The sequence below is a fragment of the Platalea leucorodia genome, assembly GCF_965183815.1.
Source record: "Platalea leucorodia genome assembly, chromosome: 4".
Lineage (NCBI taxonomy): Eukaryota > Metazoa > Chordata > Aves > Pelecaniformes > Threskiornithidae > Platalea > Platalea leucorodia.
Window position 1 is genome coordinate 67,510,327 of NC_138826.1, and position 18,485 is coordinate 67,528,811.

Consider the following 18,485-nt stretch of genomic DNA (forward strand, 5'->3'; position numbering starts at 1 on the left):
AAATCATCAACACACTTTAATTTACTGTGGCTTTCTGTTTTTTTAATGGATGAAAGAACATAGTAAAACTGCAGGTTGACTTTTTTTCCCCCGACTTGTTTTGTTCACTTTTTACATGACTCTTACAACCTGGTTGCCATCCTAAAATTAACCTGGTGGACAGAAATAGGGTGATATATTATCAGCTTGCATTTGGTGTGCGTTAGATAAATGTATTCCTGGTATACATGCCTAGAATGGTATAAAGTTTCCCTCAATAAAATTTTGTTCTTCTGTAGGCTAAGCGCAATAATTGTATCAATCTAGTTGTGGTTCCTAAACTGGTTTGCTGGTCAACTGTTAAGTCCTAGACACATAGAAAATTACTACTGTGAGGCTTTCATGCTTTTGTGGACTTTCTTAGGAGTCTGGCTCTCAGGTCATGAGGGATTTTGTTAACTTCTCTGCTGAGGTTTTTTAACTACTGTGTGACCTTATTTAAAAGAGTGAGGAAGCGTAATAATATTTGAAAAACAGAGATCTGAACTACAGTAATATCACATGGGCAAATTCTGGTTCTGAAAAGAGCCCTGAGATCAGAGGGGTGACTACTTAGTGGGAGCAAGCTATGATGAAACACGCTTACCTGGTGAAGTAACTGTGTCTTAATTTGGCACTCAAGTCTGTCTGAGATGGTGGAATTGTGATCTGTGCTTTGCGCCGAAACAGGAATGTTCTCATACTGTTATGGGTGTGTGCTACTTTTGCACTGCTTTTAATTTCTAATAAACCACAAGGTGAAGAGACAGAGTTTTAAGTTAAAGGAACTTCAACCAACCACTTCTTTGTTGAAAAAGAAAGAAGAAATAAAAGAGAAAAAATCTAGATACTTCACCATTAGAGCAACAGTTTTGCAAGGGGATAGTGTTAGGTAGGTGTTAAGCAAAGTGACACCCAATGAAGGCAATAAGAAGGAAAGGTATTCCTGCATTTTTGAGGAAAATGTGACTTTTTGGGACACTGCCAGTTTTTAATGAGAACCAGAATACTAGGGTCTACATAGGCCATTATTTACAATGGTCTTTGTAGCAGGCAGTTTGAAGAATAATATGAATGCAAAATGTAACTTCCTTACAAAGTTCTGAGAAACATATTATAACTCAGCCAGAAGAGGTTTAGTGAGATTATTCCATTTCTTGATATGGCAGAGCTCCAGGCAAATGTGTGAAGGGGGGAGCTTTAGCACCATCTGGAATCCACAAAGGCCTTCACTGCTGGCTGCCACCTTGAAACACTTATTGATAGAGAGATTTTTCTAAACCTGTTAAGCGCTTTCTTAGTTTATTAAGCTTTTTCTGCAGTATAAAGTTTAACAAGGTGTCCAAGGATCAGTGAAATAATAGAATGGCTTTCAAGTGGAATTGTGTAGTGAAGTCATCTTCTAAATGCGGAGAGCTGCAAAGGAGGTAAATTGTAAATGTTTCTCAAATAGGACGTGCTGCATCACAGTCAGCTGAGTTTGCAAAATTGCTTGTGGTAAGAGACCATGTGTAATCTTTTAAGAAATTTCACCTTCCTTTATTTATTGTAGATTCTGACTTGGTTTTCATCGTTACACACGTAGAGTTGTTATTACCTGGTATTTATTTTTTTTCTTAAGAAAAAAGCACAGAATTTAACTCCTGTCAGTGAAGAAAACAAGGCTCTCCAAAAAGTGTGTGTGTGTTCCTGCTGCTTATCAAGATTTCCATTTAACGTTCTTCCATAGCTAGAATATGTGCTGCCAGTGCCAGATGGCACAGTTTCTTAGAGAAGAACTAGCTCTTGCTTAGTAGTAATGCAGACAAACAATACCAAATTAGCATAAGCAAATGTCAGTGAGTTAACATAAAGCCTGTGCTATGTCTGTCTTTTCTTCTTTCCTAGGCCATGGGTGTTGAGAGTGACCAAGAGATTGTACAAATGATTGGCACAGAGGAACATGTGATGGCTGCATTTGCTCCTAGTCTGGAAGAATGCCAAAAAGCTCAGATTTTTACACAGATGCAGGTGTGTTTTTTCACATGGCCAGAGGCCATAAAAGTCTAAAGACGGTGGGTATTGACCACTTTGCTGCGTCAGCAATCGACATACACTTTGTGTTTTGAGGTTTGTTTTGGGGGGTTATTTTAAGCTGAGGGTTTTTAAGGGGGCAGGACTTGTCCAAAATGAGGCTTTGCTCTCATTGCCTAACTGGAAAAAAAACCCCAAAGTCAAGAAACACTTTGTTTTCAGAAGCCCAGGGTTATGTTTTAATGTATGTGACAAGTAGTGATGCCCAGAAGATTAGGGTTTTTTGTTGAGGACGATTCCCATTTTTTACAAAGGAATTGCATGCCCCATTTCGCAGAAGCCCCATTCATGTAAACATGACCATTTCATCATGAGTAGATGTTCTCCTCCAATTCTAATCTCTTGTATAAAGCCCAGAATAATAGCCACCCCCCATCCTGCAAAAGACTCACCAGAATTCTCTTCAGCTCATGTGTCCTTTTTTAATTAGCCAGAACACAGGCTATTTTTGCTGGCAGCATTTCCATCATGTACATATTAATCTGCTAGAAGAAACTTTTGAAGATTAGTCTTATTTCTGCTATTTCATTGTAAACTTTATTGAATCTTTCCATGTGTGATGTTGAGTGTTGTAAAGTGAACGTCTTTCTAGTTTGCATCTTTTGGGGCTTTTCAGGGTTAGAGGTAGCATGAAGGCCTTCCTTATTCAGAGTCAGAAGAGTAAAATGGTGATGCTGGAGGAACACAGGGAAAAGTGAAGCAGCCAGGAAAGTAGTAAAACAGAAATACAGAAGTTACTCTGTGCAAGAAATGACAAATGAAATGAAAAGAAAGTTAGCTATTTGGGAAAGAAGGTAACAGAGGGAAAGAATAGTCTGTCATTTAGTGGAGAGGGTAATTCTTTGGAGTAGGGGGCATGGCTTCATTTCCAGGCAGGACTTCTTGTGTGGACCTGGATAGTTTCTTTGACTCATCTGACCCTGAATTCTGCAGATTGATTCCATTTCTTGGACAACTGCTAAGAGAGTAAGAATCCATTAATCATTGCAGTGTACTCTTGGAGACAGATGCGGATGCCATGCAGTAGTGTTTAAACAGTGAGTGCCACCTCACGGTTTAATATCTGAATGAAACTTAGCAAATACACAAAAGAACTGGAGTTGAAAAATCAAATTAAATAAACTAGATATCTTTGGAATTTATATAATCCTTTTTCCTATATCTCCGCAATCCCCTTTCTTTTAATATTGTAGTAATCATGCTCTTTCACCACTTCCCATTCTAAATGTTATCAACATATGATAAACAACATGTATATTTAATTATAATCAATTGTGTCAATTTTCAAGAATATATTTTTATTAGCATCACTTACATGTTTGGTATTTTGTGGTCTGCTTGGAGTTTGTACCATCTGTGGCTAGTGGGATTACACTGACTGAGGAATACATACAGATCTCTGTGTGTGTATGTATTTGTATAGGTTACAATTCTGGTATTAACCCAAGTCAATTCCCCCACTTGACAGGCATTGAAGTACATTGGAAACAAAGTACGAAGGCAAAGGATGTGGGGAGGCCCAAAGAAAACAAAGATGGAAGAAGCACGAGAGCTGCTAGCATCAACTATTCTGACCCATGTTCTTGTATGTAATGTTTTTTTTTAAAAACTAGAGTAAATTTGTGTGGTTATTTATGGTGTGAGCTTTGTTGGCAGGGAAAAATGTCTTCCATTGCTTTGGAACTGAGATAAACTAAATCGTCCTCAAAATATAGGGGAAGATTTGGATTGAGTCAAAAGTAATCTTTATGTTTATGAAATGCTGTACCATTGACCTACTTGTGATACTATGCATTTTTTTCCTGCATAGTCAGGCAGTATCAGCTGTTAGTTCAGGACATTATTCTCATCACCTATACCTTTATTCTGATTTGTTTTCGTTTACTATCTGTTTCAATGTCGCTAATGTATATTACTTTTAACATTTTTTAAGAAAGTAAAGTGCACAAATCCCTTTTGTAACTCCTCAGTCAGCCCAGATTACCCATTGATTTAAATGGATATGTTTGTCTGAATAAGAACTAAGGAACTGATCCTGAAACATCATTACGTTGGTTTTTTTTTTTTTGGTTGGTTGGTTTGTTTTGTTTACAGGTGAAGGAATTCAATTTTCGTGCCAAGTGCATATACACGGCAGTGATGGTACGCAGAGTAATTTTGGCTCAAGGAGAAAATAAAGTAGATGACAGAGACTACTATGGAAATAAACGTTTGGAGTTGGCAGGGCAGGTAAGTTTTTACTTCAGAGCGAAGTGCTCTTTTGGGGTTTTGTTACTACCTGCTTTCAGAAGATGCAGAATAAGAAGCATCCCTGTCTTCTTGATTGAAGTGTTTTTCCTCTCATTTTATTTTTGTTGGCTTTTCTGTGTTGGCTTATAGATACATTTCCCTGATTGAGACTAATAAATTATATCCTCACTTCTGTATTGCCTCTTTATAGCAGATAAAAGGACAGAGCAGTGCAAATACGGCATCAGTTCTAGTACCATTATAACACTGATAGTGCCAAGAAGGCAGCAGTAAGATCCATCTTCCAGTGTCGCCCTCTAAGCAGCTGGGTAAGGGAATAAACTGAGACCAAGTAGGTGCCTGCGTATCAGGTCCGGACTGTGTCACTATAGAGAACTCAGCTTGTGTAGCAGCTCACAGAACAGCCACTCAAACCTCCTGTAATTTGGAGAAGCCCATAAGATTGTTTATTTGTTGTCAACTGCCTTTCTAGCCTCTAGATTAGCATGAATTGGCAAAGTAAGTGGTTTAAAGTTAACTTGAGCAACTAATGAAAGTGGATTGCATGGACTTCTCTGCTTGCAGAATTTTGGCACTGGATGTAGAAGCAATAACAAAGGGCTGCGAAGGAGGGAGTGCTTTGAGGTGTCTGACTGGCACAGTTCTCTTGCAGAGAGTGTGGCAGTTCACAGCTCTTGGCCAAACTACGTTCTCCTAATGCAGTGGGAATTTGCCTGTCAGGTGAAGGAACTGCTTAGTTACCATGGCATGGATTTTTCCTTGCCATGTGTGGTTATTTGATTAACAAATTTAGATTAGGATTGTACTTCTGTGCTCTATATTAACTTAAGTTGGAGTTTTGGCAGTCAGTATCATCTCTGGTTATTGATCAAGCATCAGAAATTCAGACAAGTAAACATAATGCACCAGGTTGGAGAAACTATGCGTCTCTGCTCCCCACATAATTTGTATTGGGATTTCTGTTCCAGCGCAAGTAACAATATCCGTTCCTTTTTGTTTGTATCGAGTGGGAATTGTCATCTTACTGTACTTTTGAAGCTGTGCGCTTGCATATTGTCTCATACTCCTATTCTCCTTCCCACCCTGCCCTGTCCTCCATGCAGGCATGTGAACACACACACAGAGCGCACAATCATTTCAGAGTAAAAACGTGTGCTTTGCTTCCTAGTTTTCTGAGGAAACTAAGATGACGCTCTTGAACACACTCTAAGCACAAATACAAGGAAAAAAAACCCTCTTAATCTGTTAGGAAAAAAAAAAGTCCTTTCTTTAATATGTTGACTGTTCATCAAACTTTTACTCCTGTGGTGAAGCAGAACATATTTCTAAAGTGTAAGGAGTAGTAAGAGGTCATTGGTGCAATATTCTAATGGGGCAAATATTTTAAGCTGTAATGGATTTATTTGGTTTCTGCTGTAATGTTGTTGCTGTAGTTCAGTATGACTGTAATCAGTAAAATTAGTTGTTGCTTTGTCATCGTATTGTTCTTATTTAACTGGGTTGAAGGAGTAGTTTGTTTTTTCCTAGTATTTTTAGAGGCAGAAAGTAGAGCAGGTAAAAAGTTTTCTACAAGCTGTAAGAAAAAGGCCTCTGCTTACACAGATGTTGACAACCAAAGTCGTTTTAAATTAGCTGGGAAGAGGTTTTAAATGTAGAGGATCATCATAACAAAGCCAATGCATATTTTTTCTACATCAAGGAGAACTATGCGGGGGGTGGTGTGGTGGTGTAACACTTGATTAAGAGTAGTTCTGGCTCCCTTGTGATATTTTAAAAGCTCATTTCAAGCTGAACAGTTCAATTCCTCTCTGCCATGTTATCAGTGTAATATTAATTTGATTGGATTACAGACTAAAAAGTGTAGAGATTTTTTGCCAGTTTCTAAGTGTTTGTGTTTAGCTAAAGTTTGCATGGATAAAATGGTTAGTGTTTTTTTTAATACCAGCATGTTCCTGGAATAAAAATCCTGTTGATTTAAAATTTGAATAAAGAAAAAAAAATAAAAGCTTCCCATGTGAGAAGAAAAACATAGCGGTCTAAACAATGTAAAGACATAAAAGGCATTGTGTTTATAAAAATGTGTGAAAACAATAGCTGCTAATTTCACACCCCATGGGACAAGAGAGTACGAAATGTGCTTTAGCTTTAGATAACAGAGTTGTATCCACTAGCCAAGCTGGTTTACAGAGCTTTCTCTTAGTCTTTCTGCCACTAGAGGCTCGGTAGGCCAGGTGCCAGCTGAGGTGTTAGCAAAACCTACCGATTTCAGGCTTAATCTTTTCACCTACCTTTTCTCTTTCCTTAATGTGTTCATTATTTGCTAAGCATTACTCTGTTCTTTGTCCTCATTTTTTTTTTTTGTTTCTAATGCAGCTTGCTTTGTATGGGTGAGATATGGAACAGCACCAAAATCCGGCACCCTGGAAAGCAAGGGATTTCTACCCTGTGACAAAAGAATACCGCCTTGACTTCAGAGATTGCCTAATCCCAGCTGTTCTGATAATATAATTAAGGCTGCCTAATGTCTTTAATTTTGCAACCAGTTTGTGTGAAAGGGAGAATTTGGCACTCTAAAGGCTTAAACGCTAAATAGCAATCTCAAGGCGCCTAATTAGAATTCTCTGACATTAAGCTAATTGGTGAAACTGTATTTCAGCAGCTTAACTTCTTTATTAATTTTTCTTAGGATTTTCAATGAAAATCAATTGATGAGCTGTCAGTATTTTTTTTTCTTAAATATAATTTGCTCTTTAGTGTTCCTGTCTGAAGCAGGCTGAAAGGCCCTGGACTAACTATGAAATCCATTGAATATTATCACTGGCATTCCATCCTTTTTCTTTAATCTCTTGCTCTTGACCTAAATAATGTGGTTATTTTGAGATTCTGCTTTGCCAGATAGTCAGAGCTCTTACAGACCGAGAGTCTGTGAGTGAAATGAGCGAACTATGACACTTTTCAGACTGGCAAATAGCAGCAAGTTCGCGTACTTGGGGTGTAATTTACTTTATTAGTTCAGAGTAGAGGAAGAATGGCATGGCTTTATATTTATAATCCCTATGGCATGTGGAATTAGGAGAATTTTGCAATTTTATGATCAAGAAATCAAATATGAAAACATTTTCTGAGCGAATTTTTTTAAATGTTCCATTAAATGTTTTGTTAAATGTTTAAGTCCTGCTCAGACCTGTTGAGTTCAAATGTATACCATGATTGATCTCAAAAGAGTCTAGTTCTTATTTGACAAGACTATCAGACATCTTAAAACTGTGCACATTCCTTCCTTGTACTTTTTCCCTACTTTTAAAGTACTTCCCTCATAATCTAGTTGTTGGGAGACTCCAGTGGGTTCTCCTTCCTAATATGATGCTTCATAAAAGATGCTTTTATTTCTGTTGGAAATCTGATATAAATGAGCTGTGACATCGCAGGTGAGTTGCAGGTGACTGGATTTCTTTTGATAGTGGTGAGAGGTTAATGTTATTGTGAATGTTAATGGTATTGCAACCATCAGGAAGGGAAAGAGGGTCTACAACACCTTCCTCTCATGCCAAGGCCAGGTTTAAAAAAAACCCACTTAACCAGTTTTCAGCAAAAACTCTCTGTCCAGAGTGGAAATAGGATTCCATTTTTGTCAAAGGTTAGCATACAGTGTGTGTTATTGCTGGTTTTACAGTTTAGTGACTGAACACTAAGTGTTCCTTATGTCTTGTAGAGTAGACTGTCAAAGATCTTGCTCTCCATGAAGGCCAGCGGGAGCATTTTATTGCAAATCAGATGTCTATCTTGAGTTTCCAGGTGTTATTTGTTATTTTTTTATTCTTAAATGCATTTGTGATGCCAGTGAAAAGCGTAGCTTATAATTTAGTTAGCTGCTTTACAAGGCAAAAACTTGTGAGAAAAATATCATTTGAGAAACAGAAAGGATATTTTTTTAACTGACAAGAAGTAGAAAGGCAGAAATATTAAACATGTGTCTTGTCTCGTCCCTCCCCATTTCCCAGACCTGGAGAAGTATAATTTTTTCCCTTAATCCAATTGTTTTGTATTTCCAGCTTCTTTCTCTTCTATTTGAAGATTTGTTCAAAAAATTTAACTCTGAACTGAAAAAGATTGCTGACCAGGTAATCCCCAAGCAACGTGCAGCTCAGTTTGATGTAGTGAAGCATATGCGTCAAGACCAAATCACCAATGGCATGGTCAATGCCATCTCCACAGTAAGTATTTTTGTTTTCATTCTACTACGTGAAGTTTTTCTACCATAGTGAATGATGGAAATGTGTAAATTTTGTTCTGATTAATCTGCTATCTTTGGTCATAAAAGCAAATCTATTTAACATTCTTTGTAGATTAAAATTGCAAAACTGTCATGGGCAGGGCTTTTGGAATTCACTGAAGAATCATTAATCATCAAACCACTTTTTATTTCACCATTTATTTCAAAGTGATGTTTTAGTGTTTGTGAAGGAATGGTAGAAACAAGCAAATTTAAAATAGTGATCATGTTTGTATTTATCCAACTTGCTGTCTTCTAGGTTCTCCTTGACTATGTGGTTCATAGTATTTTTTATTATATGGATTTAGCTAGGATCAGGTTACATCATATGTCCAAAAGGTGGCTGAAAAACAGCAGGAAAACATCATGAACAGAAGACAACTGATGGGGGGAGGATGGGTAGGGGAAAAAAAAAAAAAGCAGCTGAAGTTTGAGCTCTTTAAGGACAGTGTCTTTTTATTCATGTGAAGTTGCTAGTATGAGCAGATTTGCAGCATAGAAATTAGTACTTCTCTGCTAATGATACTGAACTATTTAACAGGGAAAACTGCTACGTGCTGTATTATTGCAAAAAACTCCCATAATTAAGACTTTAAATATTTGTCTTGGTTAGATTTTAGCCTGTGTCTGCCTTCTACTAGAATGGGTATTTTCATTTGTGCCAGTGGACAAGAACAAAATACAATTACTAACTTTGTCTCTTACCTCACACATCTGCAAGAGTAATTTATGAGATGGTTCCTGAAGTCTAGCTACTAGCTTGTAAATGGCTTTGAAATCCATGATTTTTTAAGAAATTAGATTAGTCTAAGTATTTTAGTAGCTGGTAAAAATTGTGCAACTTAATTTTTAATCTTTGGAACTCTTGAGAGGGCTTTTCTGCCTAGCATGAAACTGAGGTTTTTCTTCAGTTCTTGTAAACAAAATTAACTCCACAAATTGCATCCAAAACCACCAACAGTCTGTTACTTACAAATCCCAGTGTTAAAGCTTATCACTATTTAATTTTATGAGTGCCCCAAATGTAGTTAAATCTCTACAGTGCACGTAACCAAAACAATTGACAGATTTGTTTCTCTAAATGCTAGTGCTTTCTTCTAGCCGGTGCCAGTTTTTCCATTTGGACTGACAGAGATAAATCTGCAAACTATTCAGTACATATTGTAAAGTCTTCCTTCTTCCACTATCTTTGGACTGTTTTTTTACTGTAACATAAGCAGTTAAACACCATCTGCTCTTAAGCATTGAAAATAATTTCTCAGGAACAATGCCCAGTGCATACTATTCAAGAGATTAAGCAAATACCATAAAAATCATTCTTGGAAACGACAATCTCCAATTTCACCAGAATGCTTCAATGATAGTCTCAAAGAGCATGAAATAACTCAGCGGATTCATACACCAGTAGCATGCAAAAGAATTCATAGCACTACTGCATCAACTGTACAGTGGTGTTCAGTGATATTTGCTGTAGGTCTTCTTTTTACCCTGGAAAATACCAGAAGAGAGGGTAGGTCAGGCAGTAATGCCAGAGGCCTAATGGACATTTCAGCATCTGCAGAATCATCAGATGCCGCTGAGGGAGCAACTTTCAGTTCATAGGAGTTTTCAGTAGGAAGTTCTCCACGGGGGATGGTCTCACAACAGCCCTGGCCCCGTTTTGGGTTTTTTGGACAACTTTTGAAGGAGCCAGTCTGTCACTTCCAAAGCACAAAGAATTTTTCATATTATTTCTCCAGGCAGTGTTTTTACCTCCCCTTTCCTCCAGTCTTTGAGATTTCACAGTCTTCTGGGCAGCAAAGAAGAAACCACATGCTAGTTTAGACTGCAGATGCAATCATTTTATTGTATTTTTCCACTTATATTCGGATAACTCCCAGTCCTTAAAGAATGAAATGGTCGGTGAGTGAACCCTTTCCGAGAAGGCTGAGCAACTGAACAGGTTTCTTTTGACTGACTTACTGATGGGCATTATGTCTTCCCACTTTCTGTAACAAAGAAAAAAGGGAGGTTCTGCAGACTATTTGATAGTCTCTCCAATGGAAGCAAATAGCAAAATCATTCGGATGGGTGGTGGTTTCTTGCTGTTCATCACAAAATGGGATTGTGCTGTTAATGTATAAATAAAGAAGCCAAGCAAATCACCCTCTGAAAGGATTTCAGTGTAGTACAGCAAGTGAGCTTCAAATTATTTGTTAGCATTGGTGAACTGAGTTTATCAAAACAGAAATTAGCAGAAGACAGTCCTTGGGAAAGCATTACCTTTGAGATCTTCATTGCCTTTGGACTGACCAGTAGTAACATGGTGGCTGGAGTAAATAGTACTAACTGGGAGAGAAACTTGATGCATCCACTGACTCAGGTGCTGGGAACTGTATATGGAGTAGATGTCATGAAGTCAAAAATTGTAGCGCCAAATTTCAAGATCCTACAGTAGAGATTATTGAATCTGCTTGGCATGGAAACATAATCGTGTCCTAGAACATTCTCTGAACTCCTCTGTTCTCCTCATTAAAACCTCAAGTGATACTGCCTGTGACAGTCCTGAAACATGAAACCTCTGACATATGCATGGATCTTGCATTTCATATTTGGTGTAATAGTACCAGAGAAGTTGGATAGACCTAACCCCCCCACCCTCTTCTGTGAGAAGACACATCAGTGAGTCTTTTCCCTCTGGATTCTAAAACCAAAAAGCTTCCAGAAAGTACAGGCGGCTTTGATGTCAGACTTCTCCAGCATAAATGCCCATTTCCTACAAAAATAACAAGTCACAAAAAAGGCAGAACTGAAAGTTTGTGGGATCTATCGTAAAAGTGTATTTCACTCAAAATACCTTTTTTTTAAATACTCGGAAAAAAGCTATAACGGGAGAACAGAAAATAATTTAATTTAGCTAAATTTGAGTAGTGATTTACCTGTGAGGGACAGATGATGAAGAATCTTTGTGTGATTGAATATATAATAGCAAAGGTATCCTCTCATCTGAAAGAGCAGTTCTTTTGTTTCAACTTTTTTTAATACTTAGTACAAGTATGTTGTAACTAATAGTTTATATGCAGATAGGTAATTAGAAAGTTGTTTTCTATAAATGGGCAACATTTGCTGTGCAAAGCTCCTCAGATATCATTCTGTCTAGATACTAAAAAAAGACACGTAGTGTCAAGACAGGGATGAACTGCAATAACTTTTTTGAAATGTTCATTTTATTCTACAGGGAAATTGGTCTCTGAAGAGATTCAAAATGGACCGCCAAGGTGTGACGCAAGTATTGTCCCGCTTGTCTTATATATCTGCTCTGGGAATGATGACTAGAATCTCTTCTCAGTTTGAAAAGACAAGGAAAGTGAGTGGTCCTCGGTCACTGCAGCCATCTCAGTGGGGGATGCTCTGCCCATCTGACACTCCTGAAGGAGAGGTGAAGAACGTCTATTTTGCTTTCAGTATTTCTTGTCCTGAGGAATGGAGACACTGTTTATTTTGAAGCAGGTGATCCTCCATCAGAGGAAGAATTCTGATGAGGAGGTTTCTGGAGAGATAAATTATCCTCAGCCTGATAACACAACTTGTGTGTCTTCTCACATCCCGCCTATTTACATCCTAGTCCTCCTTACTCTGTTGCCTTTTTTCTCCTGCCTGAGTGGATTGGGTGGAAACTGTTCAGAAATCGTTTGGCTGTATGAGAATGACATGAGGCCTCCCACTTTTGCAGCAGAGCTACTTGCTCTCTTTTGATCAGAGCAGAAAGAGAGAAGTCCTAAATCCTTATCCCTTTGCTCTGTAATAAATGTTCTGTTTTGAAGTTGCAGCGTCAACCCGCATTTTTTCTAGAAGCTTATATTATTATTACAGAAACAGCTTTAGCCTGTAGCTTGAAGAAGAAAAACACCTTTGTATGTTTTACTTTAAAGACATCATCCAGCTATTTCAACCAAACAATTGATGCTGACAGTCTGTTGTTGTTGTTGTTTTTCTTTTTTTTCTTTTTTTCCCCTGAACAGAAAGTGCTGGGGGAACTCTGAACCTTCTGGCATAAATATGTAGTCAATATGAGCTAGTCTCATTAAGCAGCTGAAATAAAATTGCACTGTATAAAATACCTGGATATTTTTCATTTTAAAATGTTAAAGTTTGTGTTAGGACACACAGGATATCTGGCAAATTGATAAATAAACTGATTTTGTATTTCCATTATGCTTCTAAGTAGCTGTTGCTTTGAAGAGAGAAATACAGGGTTATACATAGTGGGATAACTTAAGAACTACAACTTCATCACCTATATTTTTTGTTAGCTTGTAAATGCTAGAACATTACATTTCAGTGTGATATAGAAAATTCTTCCTTTTTCTCTTCTAATTTTCAGTGTAGTTAATTTGTTTCATTTCTTTCACTTTATACTTTGACTTTTTTTTCTTGTTCCTAAGTACAGTTTTGGAAGAAAAAGATATGTGTAGTATTAATACTTTGGAATAAAATGGATAAAAGATGTATTTTTTTTATTTTAGGCTTGTGGTTTGGTTAAAAACCTTGCACTCATGACTCATATTACTACGGATATGGAGGATGGCCCGATTATTAAATTAGCCAGTAATCTTGGAGTTGAAGATGTCAACTTGCTTTGTGGTGAAGAACTTTCATATCCAAATGTGTTCCTTGTTTTCCTTAATGGTATGTAAATTGTCAGCAGTCTCACTCTGATTTGTTGCTGATGGAAAGTTAGGCTTCGGAAAACCTCCAACAGTTTTTGGAGCACAGTCAACCACAGATGCTGTTTTCCATGTGTAGATAATGTCATCTATAAATACTTTGATAGGGTTAGGCAGAGTAGACAGGCCAGATGATGGCACTTAGTTATCTGAAGTTGCATCCTCAGAACTTTGACTGCAGATGTGTGTAGCTGGGAAATTGAAGCTTTTTCAAATTTCAGTGCTGTTTTTAAGCACACTTGCATAAATAGGCAGAAAAATATGTACATTCTATTACAGATTTGTTTGATTGATTGTTTTTTCAGGCATTCACCAAATGAGGTACCATTCATAAAGTACTTTTAAAAGAGAATAAAACACTGCTAAATTTGTAATAACTTAAATTTGCAAATTCAGAGCTTCATTCACAGAAAGTATTTAATTTTACTGTAATCTTTATGTATTTTTATATATATTCCTGCAATTGCCTTTAAAAACACAAAGGAAACATCAGTTGTTTGCAAAGTTTAGCAATGCTATTCTCTTTAAAACTACCTTTTAAAGGGCAGCTTGCTTTAGAAAAAAATAGACCTTGGAAAACAGGCCTCTTTTCTTTGTTAAAGGGATGATTTGGCATATGTGCTTTGCATCCGCACGCTTACGTTCCGTTTACAACTGATCTTTTAGCGTTTCTAAATCAACAGGTACTATGATATCAGATTGCAAAATATTGACATTTTAAAAACTACAACTGTGATTTAAACATAACCTTTTGTCAACAGCATCCACTTCCAGGGACTAGTATTTAATGTCTGTCACCATGAATAAGTTCTCCATTTACCTTTGAATTAAACAGCAGTTGTTCTTGAATCCTGCCTTTTCCCAGTAACATAAAAGCAACACTTGACCAATCTGCATTCCTTTGCTCTGCTTTTCTGTAGCAGTATGTTAAAGATAAGGTTCAGTGAAACCACATGCACACTTTTTTGTCTGGTTTTATGGTCCAAAGGGGAGTGCAGAGCAGAAATATTGGACTCTTCTTTCACAAGCTCAATCTGTGGTATGGAACAAGATAGTTATGTTCCCAAACGCAGATGATCTAGTACTAAGTGAGGCAAAACAATTTAGTGCTCAATCTACTAGTTTGTGGGTTTGATCCATAAAAAAATTTCAGGCTTGTGGATGGCTGACTTGATTAATTTAAACCTGTGACCTAAGAGGGCAGAAAATCTGTTACGGACATATCCTTTAAGCTATAAAGACCTTTGTATTGTCATAAACTCTCTAAACTATAATGATTTGTCTCCTTCTTTAAAGTTTTGTTTAAAATGACAACATACTTATTTTTGTTTTATATATTAAGATGACTTTGGTCAGGTGACTCTTTAAATGAATTTTACTCTTGTTTGTTCATCATGCATCAGAATACTTAAATATGTGTTAAAGTGCCCTGCTAAGATAGCAATAGCTTGTTGAGCTAAGTTCCTGAAGGAGGAATTCTGGTGCTGTTTTGAGTGATCACATATATCAAAAACATCAGGTCTTTCTAAAATTTCTGACAAGACAGCAGGACAGTTCCTCGGTCTGTTCTTGGAAAGCTTGAATCCATTTAAGAACAGGTGAAATTGCAGGCTTTGGAAGTGTTGTTTGCTTGTATACTAATTGGTGAATGGGCACCTAAGCAGGAGCATATTTGAAGAAAGCTGGATGAAGCACACCATTTGGTTCTGAAGCTATTTGGAGGCAAACAGATAGATGACCTGTGAAATTCTGATGCTTTTTTTTATGTTTACTGAGAGAAAAAAAAGAGCCAATTCTTATGCATGTCAGAAAAGGGAAATTTTATGACAACTCTTATTATTTGCAAGAAGTAGGAAGTACTTCTATGCATGCTAGATGTGTTCAGAATTTGTAAATAGAGTTCCGGATATGCAAAGAGTGCACCATGAATTTATTCTCTTTCTGAATAGGTAACATCCTCGGTGTCATACGTGATCATCAGAAATTAGTCAACACGTTTCGGATAATGCGTCGAGCGGGTTATATCAATGAATTCGTTTCCATCTCTACAAATCTTTCTGACAGATGTGTCTACATTTCCTCCGATGGAGGGAGATTGTGCAGGTAAACATCTCATCAGAATTATCTCACTAGTGAACTTACTATAAACACTGTTTTATGCACTGTAAATACAGTGGGGCTAAGACTTTCACGAGTACAGATTTAAGCAAATTCAGTAGGACTTGAGCATCTCTTTTCTCCTTAAATAGCCCTCATTCAAAACAGGCAGATCTGAGAAACATACTATATAGTCAAGCAACTTAAAAAAAAGCCCAAATAAATCAGTTTTATCTGTGAACAAAAAGTCAAAACAAAATGTTTCTTCTATCTTCTTTACAAAAAAGAAAAAAATAGGAAGGGGGGATTAAAATCAACTGGTTGGCAACTCTCGTGATGTCCAATGTCCTTGAAGGGGTTTTTTTACTTCCTGTGAAGTGAGAAACAAGCAGCTAGTCTCCTGATATCCCATAAGTATGATATCACATTTTAGAATGAGAAGCTACTCTTTGTCTTCAAGGGCCTTTATTTCTGGTGTAAAACTTCCTCAGGCATGTATACCTGTTTGCTATAATACCAAGAAGTGTGTCTCACAATTTTGGTTTATTTCATTGCTTACCCTTAAATAGGTAAGGAGTTCAATAAACCTATAAGGAAGGTCTCCGCCTTGAGATGCTTATGGTCTTTATGAGACAGAAAGAGTGCCTGAATAACAGTCAGGTCACAGAGGAAAGAAAAAGGAACTGGGTGGCTAAGATGAGAGAGTGGAACATAACAATATTTTGAGACAGAAAATCAGGTTGATTTATAGTAGAGGCTAGAGGTTCCAGTCAGATTATGGCAGTACTGTGCTAGGTTATTTACAAGTAAAACACCTCCAGGCCCAAGTAATTAGCCTAAAGAGCAAGGCATAAAAGATGAACAAAGCAGAGACTGGGCGAGGCAGAATGGGTTAATAAATATATGCATATTTTAGCATTGACTAGCTGTGTGCATGTTTTACACGTACTTTAAAGAAGCAGCAGCCACAATTAACAGTTGTTATTCCACCTTATTCATTAATTGAGTCTCAGAGCATGTTGAATGTAGTTTGAGGCATGCTAGAGGCTCCAAAACAGTACATGTGCAAACCATCAGTTAATCGTACCGGGTCCAGAGATCCAGAGTAGGGGCGAATTCAGTGGCAGAGAAATCACTTTTCCAGGCAGGGCTAACATCGGCCGTTCTGCAGGTTTGGAGATGCAGCAAAACTTCCGATTTGTAAAGACAAGTGAAATAATGTGGATTTCCAGGAGTTTACCAAGTTTGCTTTGTGGCACCCCCAACCCTGCAATTGTTCAGATACCCCTATTAACCATTTGAAAGTGCTCATCAGTCTTCAAACAGTTATTTAGACTTAAGAGTGGACTCCACAAGTATCTTGTAGCTATTTGCTGCTCTGTATAAGAGCAACTTGTCCAAATAGCAACAGCCCTTGATGTTTCATTCTTGCATGCCATCCTTTGTGTCAGTGTTTCCTTGCAGTAAGAAAGCCTTCAGAGATGCATGTGCTGTTGAAATTTATGGATTCATCTGAGGTCACCCGTAGTAAATGCCTGTACTTTTACATCATCTAAATAACAGCAAAATACATTCCTGCATGTGGACACTTGAGCACAATCTGTTCACTCGGTGTTGTATGAAGTCCCTGCAATATCCATAGAACTTAGTGCTGTTCTTAGTTTTGTAGATTGGGAAATCTTAAATCTTTTAACGCCATCAACAAAATGTGTAGGTAAAACTTATAAATGTTAGTTTAAAGATTGGGGGGGGGAGTGGAATAAGGCTTCCTCCTCAAAATTGAAATCTTAATTTTTCTTGTACACTTTTTGGGTACTTCATAGCCAATATGTCAGTTCAGGATATCTGTGTATCAAACCAAGGTCTGAATAATTACTGATTGTATTTATGTGGCTATACCAGGTAAAGGTGGATAAATTTTAAAAGTGGTTTATAAAATAGGTTGTGCATAGGCAGGGTTCTTACTGTAAGTATAAATTAAGTTACCTGCCTAGGTATTTGCTATGATAATCCCCCCCTTTTTTTTTTCTTTTTTTTCTTTTTTTTTTTTTTTTTTTTTTAAATTGTAGACCCTACATAATTGTCAAGAAGCAAAAACCTGCGGTTACAAACAAGCATATGGAAGAACTGGCTCAGGGGTACAGGTACACAATTCAAGTAGACCATATTCGTCTTGACTAAGTAAATACTGTGTGAAAATATTTCAGTCAGTCAGTATTTCACAATCTTGGGGTTAGCTATGTAAAGGAGAAGTCTACTCTCCTATATAAATTAATAATCGGTGTATTGGAGGTTTTCTGTTTAAAGTCAAATTAAGTCTGGTCTTCTTATTTTGTTACTGCTATGAAATTCAGTAATTATACAGAATAAATACATCTCTTAGCCTCATCTTTCTGTGAGCAGAAGGCCTGAGGCAGTATTGTCCTTCTCCTGATTAAAAAATCAAACACTTCAAAAGAATATCAACTTGACCACCCTAAACTAGGCACATTCAGAATTAGTTTTGAAACCCCTTGCAAATTCTTAGTTTGGGTGTTTAAAAAAACACACTTACACAAAAGTGTTTAAATTTAGCTGTAACTAAATTTTGCAAAACCATTACAAAAACTTACTAGATTACCCTTATATTTGCCTACATTTATAGTGATGATGAGTACATACAGGAGGATTTTATTTAGTTGTTCAAACAAGTAACATTGGTCAGTCAGGCTGTGTGAAGCAGTGCATGGGGAAGGGGATTAATTAAGATTTAATTAAATAAATTTTTTAAAAATCCAGTTTTCTTTAAATACGTAAAGTGCACAGAACTTCTCATGTAAAAGTATTTCTCTAGTTTAACTTCTACATGTTACATTCCTTCAATATATGTATTATGTAGTTTTATTTCTGCAGAAATATAAGAAAAGATAGTACTTCTACTGTATTTTTTAATTTAACTGTAGGAATTTTGAAGACTTCTTGCATGAAGGCCTTGTTGAATATTTGGATGTGAATGAAGAAAATGACTGTAACATTGCACTGTATGAACATACAATTAATAAGTAAGTATGCATTCAGACTAAACACTG

General features: G+C 37.0%; 1 protein-coding gene across 9 annotated transcripts in view; it reads left to right on the plus strand.

The window, feature by feature from the left end:
* The window catches only part of POLR3B (RNA polymerase III subunit B), an 82,481-nt gene that overhangs the window by 20,157 nt on the left and 43,839 nt on the right, over positions 1-18,485 (plus strand). For all 9 annotated transcript variants that reach the window (XR_014228014.1, XR_014228015.1, XR_014228016.1 and 6 more), the window contains 9 exons: positions 1,906-2,028; positions 3,560-3,676; positions 4,186-4,320; positions 8,394-8,555; positions 11,832-12,032; positions 13,120-13,282; positions 15,270-15,423; positions 17,487-17,561; positions 18,360-18,458. Coding sequence is in view for 5 of the 9 variants with exons in the window: in XM_082310145.1 (XP_082166271.1) it covers positions 1,906-2,028; positions 3,560-3,676; positions 4,186-4,320; positions 8,394-8,555; positions 11,832-12,032; positions 13,120-13,282; positions 15,270-15,423; positions 17,487-17,561; positions 18,360-18,458 (1,229 nt within the window). In the remaining 4 variants the exon portion in view is untranslated. The remainder of the gene's footprint in view (positions 1-1,905; positions 2,029-3,559; positions 3,677-4,185; positions 4,321-8,393; positions 8,556-11,831; positions 12,033-13,119; positions 13,283-15,269; positions 15,424-17,486; positions 17,562-18,359; positions 18,459-18,485) is intronic.